General features: G+C 43.2%; 1 protein-coding gene across 1 annotated transcript in view; it reads left to right on the forward strand.

Moving 5' to 3' along the window:
* Positions 1–4087: 4087 nt before the first annotated feature.
* Positions 4088–18473, forward strand: part of C9H10orf67 (chromosome 9 C10orf67 homolog) — an 81476-nt gene continuing 67090 nt past the window's right edge. Inside the window, exons 1-3 of the mRNA XM_051150868.1 lie at positions 4088–4202; positions 11710–11827; positions 14156–14299. Of these exons, the coding sequence (XP_051006825.1) occupies positions 4102–4202; positions 11710–11827; positions 14156–14299 (363 nt within the window). The 5' untranslated portion in view covers positions 4088–4101. The remainder of the gene's footprint in view (positions 4203–11709; positions 11828–14155; positions 14300–18473) is intronic.

Here is an 18473-nt window from a genome sequence, read left to right on the forward strand (position 1 = left end):
TATACACGCTTGTACATACACCTATTTACATTTCTGTGGTAAGAGTTTAAAGAGAGGTCAGAGCAGTCTGAGTGTAGTGGTGCACACCTTTAGTCCTAGCAGTCTGGAGACAGAGACAGGCATCTGAGTCTGAGGTCATCCTGGTCTGGACAGACAGGGTCTATAGTGAGACCTTGTCTCAGAGAAAGAGAGAGAGAGACTTTAGTTCTTACGTCTTTATCAGAGTGTATAAACCAGAGGACATAAGCTGGTCATTGGCCTTGTGACAGTAGGAAAGAACAGGCAACATGGTGGACCCATGGGGTGATTTATTCAGGTTATGGGAGAGCATATTCTTATTTTGTTAATCTACATTACAGTAGTATTGTAGCTGATTTTCTTTCTTTGCATCTAATAAAATAAAGATGCATCTTACAAAGGATTAAGTCTTCCGTGGCATTAAATACGATAACTGTCCCTGTATTATCGTCCGTTCAGATTTCAACTTGTGCCAATCATTTCTGTCTGTACTGAAACGGCAGAAGATGACAGTGTTCTGCGGTCATAGCCAGGATAGAGGGTCCTTCTAAATTACCCTCGGCAGTGAGCTCGCAGGCCTCTCAAGGGAGCTCCCTTCTGAAAGTTATGCCATTATTTCCTCACTGGGCTCCTGCTCCTTTCTCATGGGGGCCTGATTTAAAGTTAGCACCAAGCAGAGGAGACAGTCTACCCAGCGCTCAAGGACATTTGATAGCCAACATTCCAATTTCAACACAGGTCACCCTGACTATACGCTCTGCCTTGTGGTTCATTGCCACTTTTATTTCAACCAGTGGAGATGGCAACGCACTACAACACAGTTTAAAACATCATCTAGTCATTTTAGTTTTGCCTTTAAAGGATTTAGTGGCATAAAATTGTACTGGCTGGGACTTCATTGTTTCGTTTCCCAACCCTTTATTTCAGATCTTTGGTTAGGGATGAAGTATTACATAAAACAAGTTTACATAACAGCGCCCGGACCACATAATCATATATTATGGATGATGATAAAGAAAAAATAAGCACTTCACATAGCATGACTCTCTCAAAAGAATTTAAATTACAAACCTAAGCTGAAACCTCTTGGCTTTTTACTAGAGTTACAGAACTGAAGATGTCCAACTGGGAGATATAAATTACCATGTTCAGAGCCACCACTTGACTCTTAATCAAACCCTCCTGCTACTTAATCTGAGGCTCAATCACTCTTGATAATTGGCAGGTGACATTTTCATAGGAAGCGGCAGTTTATTCATACACAGATGTGTTTAAGTTGTGTCCTTCCTCCTGCTGACTGAGAAAGTGAAGAATCATTCTAGCTTTGGAGATGTGAAACTTTTAGAAAGCTGAACATTTTGGATGCTGAAGTTGCCTTCCTCAGGGGTGTTTTGGTGAGATGGAAGACACTGTTTTAATAGCCTGGCTGGGGCTATTTTGCAATGTGCTACATGGGCTGTGAGCTCAACCCACTTTGTAGATTAAGTCTAGCTGTTGGTTGAGAAAGGTTTGTTATCTGTCCATCCTTTGCTATAGAGGAAGGAGGAAGAAGAAGGAAGAGGAGGAAGAAGAGGAGGAGTAGGGAGAGGAGGAGGAGAAAGAAGAAGAAAAAGAAGAAAAGAAAAAAGAAGAAGAAGAAGAAGAAGAAAAAGAAGAAAAGAAAGAAGAAGAAGAAGAAGAAGCAGCTTAGGAATGTTACATAGATGAGCCCAATATTCAGAAGTGAGCTCAGAGCCTGTATTTTTTATATTATCCTTGAGTGCACGAACTTTCTCCACTAAGAACCACCAATGAATTCCACAACTGATGGGGGAGGGGGAGGACTGGCTTCAATGTGACAAACACTCTGACAGTGCCAGGCCTCCTTTGTGTGGGTGAGATTGTGATCTGGCATGAATAGTTGCATGAGCAGCTCGTACTCAGAGATACAACACAGGTGTCTGACAAGAAAAGAAATGTCAGGATGTTAATTTCAGACTCAGGCTCCTCTGTTTCCGTGGTGTCCTGGATGCTGAAAACGGAATCTCCTTGATCGCAAAGTTTCAATAAAGATGTTTTGTTTGGTTTATGTTTCTGCGGGAGGGCATCACTATGCAGCCTGACCAATAAATGCCACACAGCTCTGACCAATGACTCATGGGCTCAACTGTGAGAACTTGCGTCAGTTTCAAAATATCATTTATAATTACATGAGCCAAGTAGCCAAGGGCTTATCACAACTCGCTATACTATGCTAGCTCTGTTCTAATTTAATCCTTTTTTTAAAAAAAAAATGTATGTGTATGGTTAAGAAAAACATTTTTTTAATGATAAGATCTTTAGCCAGGCTGACCTTGAACTCCCTATGTAGGAAGAATAGCCTTGAACTTCTGATCCTCTGGCCTCTAGAGGGCATGCACCACTACACTCCGTTTATGTTTTGCTGGGGTTTGAACTCAAGAACTTGTGTGTGCTAAGCACACACCCTACCTCTAAGCCCTAAGGTAGCGTGAGGATAAAAAAATAAAATAAAAATCTCAGTAGAGTAAAAGTAACCCTGTCTACCAAGATAAACAAACTTTTAAAGATTACTTTGTTGTTGCTACAATTTCTGTTGGGCATTTTATGTCCTTCCTCCCCTTTCCCTTCCTTTCTTCCTTCCTTCCTTTTTTCTTTTTTTTTTAAGATAGGGATTAAGATGTAGTCTAATAGGACCTTGAACTCTTGTTTCTCCTTGCCTGCTGCCTGTATTCAGAATGTTGGGCTCATGAGCCTGGGCCTTCACACACACTACTCGTTGCTGTCTGTAAAGAGATGGCTCAGCTGTTAAAAGTACTGGTTGCTCTTGCAGAGAGTCAGAGGTTTGGTTCCCAGTAGCCACAAGTCAAATCATGACCATCTGAAACTCCAGCTGCAGGGGACCCATTGCCCTCTTCTGGTCTCCCAGGGCACTGTAAGCATATATATATGTGTGTGTGTGTGTGTGTGTGTGTGTGTGTGTGTGTGTGTGTGTGTGTGTGTTTATTTATAATTTAAATTTAAGGCAGTGGTAACGCTCCAATGAATGTCTTTCTCTGTTATGCACTTCTAACATCCATCTAGTTAGGAGAGAGGAATACATAAATATATATATATATATATAAAATCTTCCTGTAGACAATACAGTGAAATGAAGAACATTTAGTTCTAAAACTAAGTGGTGATAGCCTGAGCCTAGGTGTCCCTTGCCAGTTGTCAATGAGTGGCACACAGTTGAGAATAAAGTAGCTTCTCTTAATAATGGTAGTGAATTGAATTCCACACTACATGGTATTGTGTAAAATGCTATGCCTTATATTCTGACCTTTCTATTAAATAAGGATGTAGGCCTGCTTAATCTCTGCAAGGAAAATCTTTACTCAGCAACACTCCTACACTCCTACGTGTGTGTGTGTGTGTGTGTGTGTGTGTGTGTGTGTGTGTGTGTGTGTGTTCCAGTGACAGGTGCCAGTATTTTATCAGGCCATCTGTTCTCTTATGGTATTGCTGACAGTCCAGGTCTCTTTATGTCTGAGCATAGCCATTAGATGGGGTCACTAGGTTTCATCTCCCCAGAGGGTGACACTTGGTAGGAGGCCAAGCAAAAGAGAGAGCCAAGCAAGCTGCAGAGCTGACAGGCACGTGGGAGGGGCGTTGACGTAGGAAGTCTCCTAAATGCAGAGTCCAACCAGGAAGGAGGCTGAGCTCAGAGCCTTGCGGGTGGAGGAAGCAGAGAGGGTCTGGAGGCGTTGTGGGCTGCAGCGGAGTTATTTACGGGTGCAACTTTGCTTGGAGACTTTTTAAGAGCAGGTTAGCTTGTGGGCGTCCGGGGAAGAAGGCGCTTCGTCGAGAGGCTTGTGTCTGGTGGGGCAGCTGGTGGGGCAGGACAGAGGGGCACCTCCTCAGCTCGCCAAGCACCTCACCGACTCCACCTCGACCGCTCTCCGCTCCGCCCCCTACCCCCACCCCGCTTCTCAGGTTTCTCTGGGAGTCTCCATGGCAACGGACACCTGCTTTGGGACTCAAGACTCTCAGAGCTCTGAGCGAGCAGTTCGGTGGTGGCCTCAGGCACAGAGCCTAGAGGGTATGGCAGAAGCTGAGACTGAGGAATGGGTGAAGACCCAAGGATGTCGGAAGATTCTCGAGACTCTCGAGGGGGCTATTGAGCAATTCCAAGACAATCCCAGGTGACTTGCCCGCTGTGCCCACGCGCCCTAGAACTGGCCTCCCCAACCTGGTCTCCACAGTCTCACAGGCTTTGATTTCTTAAGTAAACCATAGTCTAAAAAGCTGAGACTCAGGTCTGAGTTCCAATTTCGCCTAGCTTCTCACCAGGGCCTGACTTAGGCGGTTTACTTTTCTCTACCTCTATTATCTCAGCTGGGAAAACAAGACAATGACCAACTGTGCCTACGCCATAGATCACAGGGCGTGTTAAATGTGGTTATCCAGGCACGGTCTAGAAGAGAGCCATACAGAAATGGTCTGAGGCTGCTTTATGAAAATACCATAGACTCCAGGTTTTGTTTGCTTGGTATTTGTTTTTGTTTTTGTTGTTGTTGTTTGGTTGGTTGGTTTTGGTTTTTCGAGACAGGCTCTCTGTGTACCCTTGGCTGTCCTGGACTGGCTTTGTAGACCAGGCTGGCCTCGAACTTACAGAGATCCTTTTGCCTCTGCCTCCCAAGTGCTGAGATTAAAGGCTTGCGCCACCAACGCCAGGTTTTAAACACAGATTTGTTCCACGAGTCCAGAGGCTGGAAGTCCAAGAACTGGACACTAACTTGAAGTCTGGGGGTCTTTTCCCACAAACAGCACATTCTTACTGTACCCTCTGTTAGAGGGAACAGCAGGGGAGCCGTTTCCCAATTTCTCCGAGCTCTCCCCTCCACCCTGGCTTTTTATAAGGGTACAGACCCACTTGCAAGGCCTTACCTCATGACCTACTCATCTCTCTTACCCCCATCTCATGACCTATTCACCTCTCTTGGCCCCCACCTCCGGGGGCACTCGTTTTAGAAAGCTTAACGTTGACTTGGCTTTTCCTAGAACTGGCACCACCTCCTCACACATAGAGACAAAAAGCCACGTGTCTTCGCCAATAGAGTCATTGTTTCAGGGCACTTAAGTTTCATTCCTCCCTCTCAGGATCCTTCGACCTCAGCTCTACTACTGTTGTTATATTTCTGGGGGAAACTATATATATATATATATTTTTTTTTTCTTAAAACACTTTTTCAAAGTAGTATGCACAGAGCCCTAGGTAAATTGCTGCAAGATACAATTCCTTAGGTAGAGGCATCAGGAAGCCAGGCTATTGGTTCCAGGCAAGCCCCACACTGAGGCAGCTTCAGGTGGAGCTGGGGGGAGCCAGAGAGACACAGAGAGAGGGAGAAACAGAGACTACATACAAGTTCTACTAGCCCAATAGTGAGCCTGACCCAGTGACACAGTCCTGCTGAGCTCAGCCTCAACTGTATTAAATAATAGATATGTTGGTTAAACTGAGTCAGGGTACACACAGACCCTGATAAAACTGTCACGTGTCGAACACACACATCACAGGCAGTTCTTGGCAGACACCCATGGAATGCTCTGTCTAATCTGTTCCTAGGAGTCCCTTCCTCTCTGGATTCCTTGACATTCCACAGTGGAATAAGTTCTTAACAAAACATTCCAGCCAGACTCGGGGCAGACTGACCTCTGCCAAGTGCTGCACTAACATGTGTTGGTTGAACCGAGGCACCACTAATACCCATAACAATTTTTCTTCATTCAAAGGCTTGGGGAACCCTGTTGGAGTTCAGCTAGATGCTAGCTGACACCCAGGGATCTGAATGTAGCTGGGTTAGACCCCAGGAAGACAGTAGTTCACATAAAGACAGGTCATCCTTGGTGAAGTTAGACGTTCTAGGTTAGACGTTCTAGGTTAGATGTTCTAGGTTAGAGTTGGGAACCAATGTCACACTTGTTAAGTCAGTAACCACACAAGGAGGCAGACAGCATGCACATGTGAGAGAAAAAACAGAAGCAAAGGGTAGCAGAGGAAAGTGTGTGTGTGTGTGTGTGTATGTGTGTGTGTGTGTGTGTGTGTCTGTGTGTGTGTGTGTGTAACCTTCACAAACGGAAAAGGAGAATAGTAATTATAGATATGGCTCTTAGGAAAGGCTTCTCTGAGATGACATTAAGATGAAACTGCAGGAGGGGCCAGGCAGATGTATCTGAACCCAAAATGTTCCCAACAGAGAGAACAAGAAGCAGCAAGGAGGGAGTCTGAGTTTAGGAATAGCAAGGAGACCAGTATGGTCACAACAGAGACAACGGGATGAGTCATGGGTGTAAGGTAACAAGAGATGGATAGCCAGCTGTCAGGATCCTGGATCACCACAAACACTTCAAAGAGATGGGAAGCCAAGAGGAGACTACACTGCATCCTGATGTTCTCTGACTTGCCTTCCTATGGGACTGTTCTGCTGTTTTGATAAGGACACAAGTGGGGAAACCACTTATGGGACTTGTATGACATCTATCAAGGAAGATGGCTATCGGGACTGGGTAAAGCACTTGCAGTGAGGGCCTGAGTTTGTATCCTCAGCCACATACAAAGCAGGGCTGTAACATCCATAACACCAGCATGGGTGCAGGGCAGGGGAACAGGTGAGTCCCAGGTACTCAATGCCAGCCCGTTTAGCCTTAGTTCGGCCAGTGGCACACAATAGAGGGTGGTGCTCATCGTCAGCTTCTGGCTTCTGCATGCACAGACTCGCAGGCAGGTGCACCGGTGCACCCATTTCTGTGCTCACACACAGGCAGATAACACTCAAAAGGAGGAATGGGAGCAGAAAGAGGAAGATAGGCATGGCTGATAGACACCTAGTTAAGCAGTTCAGCAGTAAGATCTGAAGGTCGGAAGAGAAGTCCAGCTTGATATATCAACTCCGAAAAAAAATTGTACAAAGATGCCATGCTAAATAAATTATGAGAGCCGGGCATAGGGGTGCATGCCTGTAAGCCCAGCACTGGGAGGCAGAGGCAGGCAGGTCTCTGTGAGTTCGAGGCCAGTCTGGTCTACAAAGTGAGTCCAGGACAGACAAGGCTACACAGAGAAACCCTGTCTCACAACAACAGCAAAAAGTAAATTATGAGGTTTGATGAGAACAACCAGGAAGTTTTATAGATATACTTGGGACCACTGGCCCAAGTAACCAAGAAGCTAACCTCCTCCATCTCAGATCAAACATACGAAAACCAAAGTTCAGCAGACAAACGATCAAGAGGTAGAGGGAAAGACATGGAGGTCAACACAGATTCTTCTCTTCAAGACACTTCACAGAAATGCTGAATAAAGCAAAAGATTAAAAATCAGATGTCTTGTTCTCCTTAAAGAAACTTCCTACTGTCAATTGGCTAGATCTGAGATATGGAAGTATACAGATGAAAAGCTTTAAGAAGGAATTCTGTGTTCTTGAGCACATCCAAGCTTAGCTATGGAAGACAGACAGGAGTTCCAAGTGAACACAATGTGATTAAGACTAAGACAATACTGGGTTAATGCTCTATATACATACATACATACATACATACATACATACATACATACATACACACACTTATTTTGAAACAGAAAAAGAATAAAAGAATGTTTTCCTTAAATAACACTGAGCCATTCACCACAGTGAAAATTTAGCTCCTCGACTATCATCTTCACTGACTAGTTCACTAACGAGCATTTGTTAGGATGGACTATTCTAGGGCTCAGTGGGATGTGTTGCTGCAGTCTATTAATAAATATTCATGGGTCTGTTTTGTATACATTAGCATATTAATTTTGTGTCTAATTTATTAAACATAATTGTTATCTCCCAAGACCACGCTTTATGTCCTAAGACAAGCAACCTATTATTTGGGAGAATTGCACAGACTATAAATAAGGACTGTGTAGGAACCACTTAGCTAAGTTCTTGTGATGTGGGCTTCCGTTCTAGGCAGTGGAGTTAGCATCTAAAATTAGAGCTATTTCACATTTGACAAGAAGCTGAAGAGGGAGCGTTCATATTTTATTTAGAGCCATATCCTCCTAAATCAATCATATGAAAAGTTAAGAATGGGGTTGTGGGGGACGGGGGAGGGGGTTACAATCCCAGAGCTGTTTAAACCAAAGATTCAGAGGCGGGAATCTGTCCTCACCCCTGGCTTACAATTTTAGATGAGTTATTTAATTTGTTGAACCTCAGCTTCCACATCTTTGAGACAAGATGAAGGAGAATTACTAGAAGAAAAACTGTAGGACCAAAGCCTCTGGGACAAGTTACTCTATAAACAGATATATATTGCTTTTAAACACTCCAGAGGGCTTATCTGTAAAATTAAATATTTTATTATTGTCCTACTACGGTGACAGAAGGGATAACGAAACATGTACTATATTTCTAAATCATAGTCTGAAAAATATATTGAAAATAAAAATTATCCATGCCACACAAAATCAGTGTATTTGGTTAAACTGGGAAGGACTGAGAGATCATAAATGCTCAAGCCTAAGGGAAACAGAAGTTGAAGAGTGAAAAGAAGCCACTTAGCAGTGGGAGAGGGTGAAAGTTCACGGCTCCAGAATGTGAGAATTAGCCACTGAGGTCTGTTAAATACACATTGTGCAGACTGCAGAGAGAGGGTGCGGTGAGAGGGTAGGTTCTATCTGTTTCATTGATGCAGCACCCAGGTTTAGACAGCAGGCATGCACTTTATCAGTAATTTGAAGAGGCACTGTTTCCCGTTCCTTATTAAATATTAAGACAGATTGTTAACAAGTCTTTTTTTTTTTTAAAGACACTAATTAGACAGTAAAACAGTAGTACATGCCGAAAGCAACTGTAGTCTTCAGGTCTGAGTAAGAGGAAACAAGGAAAAAAAATCCAAGGATTTAGAATGTCTTTAAACCCTGAAAGCAAAGATTAAGACCTCTTTGGAGAAGACCTGGCAGCCACTAAACTTGCAGGCTACCAGTGGCAAAGAAAGAGTGTGACACAGGTTGCAAGCAGCACTGGTCTACAGGTCTAGCTTACCCAGTGGCCAAGGAACATTAAAAGTTACAGTTAGGCCAAAGCTTCTTACCTAGCCAGGAGATTTTTGGTGGTTTGGCTACTGGGTCTTTCAGTTTGTCTTTACTATGGGGTGTGGAAACGCCAAGAGGCACGTCACAGAACCCGTGGGCTGTACAGCCAGTGTCGTCCTTGATTCCACTGGACAGCAACCACCCAGTCATGCCTTGATAATCAGATGCCACTCAGATCATGCACTAGGGTGAACCCTTCTTTATGCTTTTGGTTTAGTGGTCTAAGGATTCCCCAAAATAGCCAGGTTTCGTGGCTCTCGATGAAGTCATTTCTTACAGGATCATTTGTCATCTGTCCCTGTTCTTAAAAGTTCATCCATACAACTCTTCCCCGGATGTTCTTGCCACCAAGTTCACTGCTTTCAGCTTCCTGGCTGTTCAGCTAGCCTCTTAGTGACTGCTCATAAATTAGAGACGGACTCCAGGCTCCTCACCCGGGAAGAAGCAGACAAACAACTGTGTCAGGTGCTAACAACGGGAGAACCTTCCTCTTAGCTGTCCTTCATGATCACTTCTGGGTGGGGTTGTGAGACTGTATGTGCCTCCCATGAGGCGACAGGTCCATCTGTTAATTGGATTTGAGTCCTTCAGTCAAGCCAGTCATAATGTCACGTGAGTGCATATGGTGCATTTGGTCTCGAAGTTCTCAGCCTTTCCCAGTTTTTTTAAAAATGTATGCGACATTTTTCATGAAGTGTGTATTTCACATTCCGTATGGAAACCAGCTGTAACTCGGGCTCGTGTGTTGTTACACAGTCAGACTCGGGTCATGTATTTATATCAGAACTGCCACAGAGAGGAACTGTACTCAGGGATTCAGAGCTGATGAAGCTGCCCAATTAGCGCCCCCTCCCATGAATAACGCACTTAAAAATATGTTACATTTTTATTCATCTCCACAGTGCAGTAAAACATTATATTTAATTTTACACAGTCATTATAACTTATTGGTGTTTTTCATGAATTATTTTCAGAGCTGGCTATAGATTTCGTGGGGCGGGGGGGACAGAGCTTAAATATTGGCAATTCTTTCCCTTGATCACTACAAATTGGTCTTAATGAGAATATTCGATGCTGGCTGATCTCAAGTTTGCAATCCTATTTCGGCTTCCCCGGTGCTGCCATTACAGTGTGTGCCACCACACCCATTGATTGGTCTTTCTGGGTCAAGTGCTTGTCAGGGACTGTTTGAGAGACCTCACCCTGTTCAGTCACTGACAGGTTTTCCCGGCACTGCTCGCTCGGGATGTTTGGCGAACAGCATCAGATGCCAGGGGGCAGAAACAAGGGACTCCATTTGAAGGCAGCATCCAGAGCCTCATTTTCACTTGTAGGGAGCGCCCCATCTCATTCCCGGCTCCCACAGAGGAACATGAGCATCCATCGCAGATATGTACATATGCAGCGACTTACACTCAGGGGGTCCTAGGGGTTGAAGCTGCTATTTCTTAAGATTAATTTGTTAAAGTTTTTAATGTGTAGGAGTGTTTTGCCTACATGTATGTAAGTGTAGTGTGTGTGTGTGTGTGTGTGTGAGTGTGTGTGTGTGTGTGTGTGTGTGTGTGTGTCTGGTGCCTGAAGAGGTCAGTTGATGGAGCCAACTCCCCTGGAACTGAAGTGACTTGGGGTTGTTAGTAGCCATGTGGGTGTTAGGAACCAAGCGAGAACTTACTTATTAACCATTTAAGGTGTTTGTCAATATAGAACCATGGAAAGACGTAGAGAGGCTGGCTCCTGGCCTCTGCAGATGCTTCAGGAGTACAATTTGACAGTCAGTTACAGAATTGTGATTATCTGAAGTAGGCCTCAAACCTTCTGGCTTCAGAGCCTGTTAGAATTTCTTCAAAGTGTTGACAACCTCAGAGAACTTTGATTGACATTCACCGTATCTGTGCATTGCTGCCATGGTCAAATTAGAAAGTAGAAATTAAATGAATGCGTATAATAACTCATTTAGCATCGTGATAAAAATCATGTGTTCATATAAATAATAAGCGTTAAGGAAAATGTAACCATAATTTTCGTAACTCAAACTTTAAGGTGAAAAGTGTCACTGTTTTCGATTTGGCAAATCTTCTTTATGTTTGACTTAAAGGCAAGCAGCTGATTCATTCTAGCTGCTCTGTATTCTTGCAGTCACACAGCCTGGAGCCACTGGCACACTCCAGAGAAATTCTGTGAGAGAATTATAGGGAAATTACAAATGCATAATAGTATTCTGAAAAATAATTTTCTTCTTGTGGATTCTTCTACAGCGTGTTCTGGAACCCCGTTCTCAGATCACACCAAGAGAATCTCCACCTTAAGACACTTCTGCTAGCTATGCCCATGAGGAAAGTACAGTCATCTCTAGCAATAACTCAGCCTAAGGCATTGAGATCATAGACTTAAGAACACTGTGTCAGGAAAGTGGAGAAAACACACAGTATTGGTGTCACAACGCAGTCTGAAAACCAGGCTGAGTCCAACTCATGAATGACCAGACAGTCCAGAAGTATTTTTTTTATTCATAGTCTCTTAGAATAGTATAAATATAATCAAATTTACCTCCAAATATGTGTGCTGACCTTAATTTCTCTTTTCAGACCTGCTATTTCAGATAATTTAAAGGTTGGCTTTTTCACTTCAGACCATGCTACACAGACAGATAGTGAGATTTTGCCATTGAAAACTTTGATTCAATCAACAGAAAAGTTAATGCAGGTAAATCTGGGTGTGACTTCTAAGATAACATTGTGTATTACTTGCCTTTGTGAGGGTAAATTTTGGGTGGAGGGGTTGGTGTCCTAGAGATCAAGGTCAGTGCTGTCAGGTTATTGTGAAGCATTTGTCGTTGAAACACACCATAAAGGCGTGTTCTTATACACCCCTTACTGACAAAAACTGAAATTTGACAGAGACCATTTCAAAATATAAGGTCTTTGGGAAACTGAGCAGGATGACAGTTGTGCCTCTTTTACACTTTCAAGATTTAATTTTGTGTATATGCGTGTTTTGCCTGCATGTATGTCAGTGCACAACTTGTGTGCCTGGTGCTCTCTGAGGTCTGAAGAAGGGATCAGATCCCCTGGAACTGGAGTTAGAGATGGTTGTGAGCCACTGTATGGCTGCCAGGAACTGAACCCAGTCTCTCACGAAAACAATAATTGCTCTTAACCAGTGAGCCATTCCTCCAGCCCTTAGTCGTACTTTTTAATTGACATAAGTCATGATCTACGCTTGTCATGTTTGTGTCTTACTTACATATGTGCATCTGTTCAGTGAAATTTCTATTCTTTTGATAGCTGTAAATATTTTCTGCTTAGAATACATTGAGGAAAGTAGAAAGTATTTTACATATAGATACATATAGACAATGAGACACTGAATAACTTTCTACTGGTATATGTTTGCCAAATCATATAATTTGTCTAGGATCTTTTGAGATTGAAAAAGAGTAGAGTATTTCATAGTATAAAGCACCAGCCAAGGACAATACAGGGGGTAAACTTTAAACCCCTTCCCAGATCTAGCCAATGGTCAGAATATTCTCCACAGTTGAGTGGAGAGTGTGATACGACTTTCTCACATACTCTGGTGCCTCACATTTGACCATGTCCCCTGGTGGGGGAGACCTGGTGGCACTCAGAGGAAGGACAGCAAGTAGCCAAGAAGAGACTAGATACCCTATGAGAATATATAGGGGGAGGTAATCCCCCTCAGGAACAGTCATAGGGGAGGGGAATAATGGGAAAATGGGGGGGGGGGAGGAATGGGAGGATACAAGGGATGGGATAAACATTGAGATGTAACAAGAATAAATTAATAAAAAAAAAGATATTGAATTATTAAAGCTATCACATGAATTGGCGCACACAACAAATAGTCTCAGATGCCTTATTTTGAGTTTTTTATTTATTTGGATATCATTCCATATCTATATACAAAGATCTTCCACATACTTGAATAATATAAGTAGCACATGCCTGGAATCCTGGCTAATCAGGAAACTGAGACAGGAGAGTCATTTGCTTCAGGCCAGCCTGGGCAACTTTGTGAAACACTATGTCAAAAATTAAAATTAAAAGAAAACCAAAAACAGCTGGGAAGGAACTTACTGCGGCAGAGTGCTTGTCCAATATGTACACAGGTTCTGCGCCCAATACCCAGTGCCTTGTTTATTTAACAACCATGTCACAAGGTGCACATCTCATATTTTGCTAGCTCTATTTGATAGACATTTTGCTAGTTTCTAATCTTTCACTGAGATGAGTAATCCTACGTGTACTCAAGAGCCAGTAAATCTGTGCTGTAAATTCTTAAAAGGGAATCTGTGAGTCAGAGGGTACATACCTTAGTCACTCTGAAGGGCATGGCCAAATTGCTGGGCTGAGAGACTGTACCAATTTACACCGCTGAGAGCTTTGATGTCTCCTCACCACACAAGGACATGAAAACAATTCATGGTCTTCTTTTAGAAAGACACATTTCCTAGCAGTGTCTTTATAATTTCCTTTCTTGGTAGCTAGGTGCACCCAAACTAAGTTTTAGTCAGGAGAATTTAGATGGCAGTAGTGGTGTGTGGAAGCTTTGGGAACCTTCTTTGAGGCAGGGTTTGTAAGCACTGGCCTTCCTGATCTTGCTTCTTCTTCCGGTTCCTCATCCCCACTTCCCTCTTCTCTGGGATTTTATCTAATCCCAGTAACACCCGCAAATCCCCACCTGTAAATGCCCTACTCACTCACACTGGGTTTTCACTCAGTGAACGTCTCACAACAAAGATTCAACTTCAACCTAAGTTCCGGAAAGAATCGGCCACACTCAAACCGTCCCATCCCGTTGGCATATCTTAGTTTGCAAGTTAGACATGGTTTTGCAAAACCTGCACACAATGCAAGAGAATTGCTGGACTTCTGCAATATACCATATCGAAGACAACAATCTTCAAAGAAAAGCCAGGCACCAGGTCAAATCTCCGGATTAAGGAATGTGCTGGAATACCAGCACCCAGGGCCTCACCCTCTACACTAATAAACAATTTTTCTTTTGTAGATGATTACATCACTTCAGGTGGACTTTGGGTTCCTCAAAGATTTGGTTCAACTGAAGTTTGAGGACCAACTTAAAGAGGAGTCTTGGAAAATCATCACTATGCTCCATGACAGGATTTTAGAAATGAAAAGATGCTATCAGGAGGTAGGCGCGCTCCCGTTTTCTCTGTTTGCCGCGTGCATCAGTTCTCTGCTTGGTGTGTCCAGGTGTAGCTGTAGCAGCTGACCAGGGCAACTGCAGTTATGTAGGCTGTGTATCGAGGGGCTGATACAGTCAGGAGCCTTGGTGGCCATCTCTTGGATGAGCTCAGTAGTCCCCACACTTACCTTTCACAGTTGGTGTAATTGTTAGAAACAGAAAACAGTTAATTTACTCACAATTACCACCAGGCAGGCAGCAGAACTTTCCATTCTGTGGCAGATGCCTGCTTTTAAGCAGTTTTTTAAAAAAATAAAGTACTTTTGCTTATTCTTCAATAATGCCATGCATATATACAGTGTATTTTAACCATATCCGTGTCAACTCTTCTCCCCAACTCCCCTAGATTTTCCCCAACACTTGCCCATCATACGTTTACGTCTTTTTTAAAAAATAACCCAATCACGCCAATTAGTGCAGCCTGCATGAACGTGTGCAGTATGTCTGTGGCCATACAGCCAAAGAAAAATGGCTTCCTTCCCCCAGCACCCACAGTTTCTGATAGTTCCTCAGCTTGGGGTGAAATCACATGAAACCCTCCCCCATCTGTATTGGAATATTGACCAGCTTGCTAGTACGCAGGTCTTGTTTAGGGAACCATAGCTACGGCAAATCCATGACTATGATGGTCTGTCACATCCAGAGGACACCATCTCCACAGCACCCCTCACGTTCTCTGGTGCGTACACTCCTCCAGCCCCCTCTTCTGTATTTTCCCTGAGTTTTGGGGGGCACTACAGACAGTTATTTAGGGGTGACCGTTCACCTAGTCTCAGCACCGTGACTCCTTGTGTGTCTCTGCATTGACTGCTGCCGCTGTGAAAAGAAGTCTCTGACCAAGGTTGAGAGCATCACTACCTTATGGGTATAAAAATAAATATTTAGAAGGTCTTATTCATTAGGCTATTGGGGCTTTTTAGAAGGCAGCTTGATAATATGTCTGTTGAACAAAGCATAGTAGTAGGTTACCCATTCCTAGGGCCTATGCCCTCCTGTGCCATAATAAAATATTTTATCATTTTGTGCATGTGGGTGTTTTCCCACTTGTATGTCTGCTTCCTGCATGTGATACCTGGTGCCTATAGAGGACAGAGTGTTGGGTCCACTGGAGCTAGAGTTATAGAGATTTTGTGGGTTTTAAGAATCAAACCTCAGTCCTTTGGAAAAGCAGCCAGTGCCCGTAGCCACTGGGCCATCTTTCATGGCCACCGCCATTGGTTTTTGGTCAGGTTTACAGTGATTTCTCCCATAGCAGTCAGGCTGTGACTATGCCTGTGGTCACATCTTGCCTGGCCCATCAGTGTTACACCTACAGATTCTGCTACTGGCTAAGTCCACTCATAACTGTGCCCCAGTGGCTTACATAGCGTCCCTTGCCATTATGAAAGCCAGCCAGCGGGGAAGAAGTTCCCAAGTCTGTTCCAGCTTGATTTCTCTATGAACTAAACCACAGTGTTCTGTTTTCAGGAGTGAGGTCTTACCATCTAGTTAAAGTGGGCAAGTCAGAGCAATGGCATTAGCCTGTGTTGTTCAGGAGGCCTCTGGAGTCTCACTGATGGATAGAGCAGAGGATGGTGTCCCACATCTGGCGTTGAGATCTTCACCTAATAAGTGTCCAGTGATAGAGGGTACCTTCATTCAAACTCCTTCTTTAAGGAGAGAGAGAGAGAGAGAGAGAGAGAGAGAGAGAGAGAGAGAGAGAGAGAGAGAGAGAGAGTGCTCACTCTCCAACATCCCTGACCCCGCCATGACCTTCCTTAAGCCTTTAACCCCCAGCATTCCTTACCCTACATTTTGGAGGTTTATTTTTGTTTGGTTTCATTTGAGATTATAATATAATCACATTTCTCCTTTTCCTTTCCACTTTTCAAACCCTCTACTTTAAATCCATGGCCTCTTCATGAATCATTATTGAATGCACATATGTATACGTATATACATATGCATTACTAAGTACAACCTGCTGAGTCCATACAATGATAGTGGTCCCGTGCTTCCAGGGCTAATCATTTGACACTGGGTAGCCAATTGGTGTGCTTTTCCCTGGGGAGGACCACCTCTGACACTCCAGATTTCCTGGCTTGTCTATGTTGTGTAGGATTGCAGCCTCCTAGGTCACCCCACCCCACACCCCTCCCCATGCAGCTTGGCATGTCTATTCTTACCAACCTTGTCCACCTCACAGTTGGGCAGTCATGTTGGTGAGCATGTCACATGCGTTCTGCCTTCTATCCTCCAACTGGTGTCCTCCTCCCTGCCACGGGTGCTGTCCAGCATCCTGACCACTACAGACACTGCAAGTTAAAGACGCAAAACTCCTCAAAGCCAAGCTAATATCCACATATAAGAACATGCTTTTTATCTAATGGGGCCTGGGTGACTTCGCTTAATATATTTTCCAGTTCCATCCACTTCCCTGTAAATTTCGTAATTTTATTTTTCTTTACTGTTGAATCAAATTCCATTGTGTATATGTGTGCAGCATATTTTCATTATCATTCATCAGCTGATAGACATTTAGGTTGATTCCATTTCCCAACTATTATTATTATTAGAGAAATGATGAACACAGATGAGCAAGAAATCACTGTGGGGAGGATATGGAGATCTTTGGATGTGTGCCCAGGAGTGGTTACCTCCGTCACATGGTAGTTCTATTTTTAGCTTTGTGAGTGAGAAACCTCCACACTACCTTACAAAGTAGCTGTACCAACTTACACTCCCATCATCATTAGGTAAATGTTCTTCTCGCCCCACACCCTCAACATCATTTGTTGTCTTTTGTTTATTTGATAATTGCCATTCTGACTAGAGTGAGATGGGGCCTCAGAGCAGTTTTAATTTGCATTGCCCTTACTGGCTAATAATGTTAGACTTTTAAAAATGTTTATCAGCCATTTGTGGTTTTTGTTATTTTGAGAACTTTCTGACCAGTTCCACGGACCATTTTCGTTAAAAATTGGGTTGCTACACTCTGGTTTCTCTTCAGATTTTACAATTGGGTTGCTACTTTGAGGTTTAGTTTCTTGAGGGATTTTCCATTTTGGGTGTTGTTATTTGGTTTTGCAAATTCTAGAGTCTACTCCTCTGTTGGATGTACAGGCAGCGAAGGTTTTCTTCCACTCTGTAGGTTACATTGCCCTACAGAAGCTTTTGACTGTATGAGATTTTATTTGTCAATTATTGGTTGTATTTCTTCAGGGAATGAAGTTCTTTCTGTGCTGGTGTCTCGATGTGCCCTCTACTCCTTCCTCTAGCAGGTTGAGCATGTCAGCTCTTATGTTAAGGTCCTTGGTTTATTTGGAGTTGATTTTTGTTCAGGGTAAGAGACCCAGTGTTCCCAGAATCATTTGTTGAAGGTGCTATCCTTTTGTCCACTGTGTATTTTAGTGTCTTCATCAAAACATCAGGCAGCTGGAATTGCAGAAAGTCACATTTCAGTTTTCTATCCTGTTCTATTGACACATCCACCCGTATTTTTTTGTCCAATATCTTATTGTTTGTATTGCCATGAATGAATTAACATCAGGCGTGGTGATACCTTGGTTGTGTTCTCTTTGCTTGGGCTTGCTTTGGCTACTCAGGGAGTTTTGTGTTTCCATATGAATTTTAAGATAGTTTGTTTCTGTGACTGTGAAGAACGGTGCTGAACTTTGGTATTGCAGCAGCTGGCTTTGTTTTTGTTTTTGTTTGGGCAGCCATTTTAACAGTATTGGTGGTTCTGACCCATGAGAATGGGAGGATTTCCATCTTCCACTTTATCCCTTGATTTTTCTCTTCAGTGCTTTCAAGTTCTCATTGTAGAAGTCTTTCAGTTCCTAAATTATGTTTACGTTTCTTCAGGTTTAAAAATTATTATTTTTGTTTGTTTTCAGGCTTTTTTTTTTTTTTTTTTTTTTTTGGAGATAGGGTTTCTCTGTGTAGCTCTCCTTGTCCTAGACTCACTCTGTAGTCCAGGATGGCCTCAAACTCATAGAGATCTGCCTGCCTCTACTTTCCTGAGTGCTAGGATTAAAGACGTGCGCTACCTCACTTGGCTCCTCAGTGTTTTTGTTATTGGTTTAAAGGAAGGCTACTCATTTCTGTATGATAATTCAAGGAATTTCCTGGTGAAATCTTT

This window comes from Acomys russatus, chromosome 9, assembly GCF_903995435.1.
Source record: "Acomys russatus chromosome 9, mAcoRus1.1, whole genome shotgun sequence".
Lineage (NCBI taxonomy): Eukaryota > Metazoa > Chordata > Mammalia > Rodentia > Muridae > Acomys > Acomys russatus.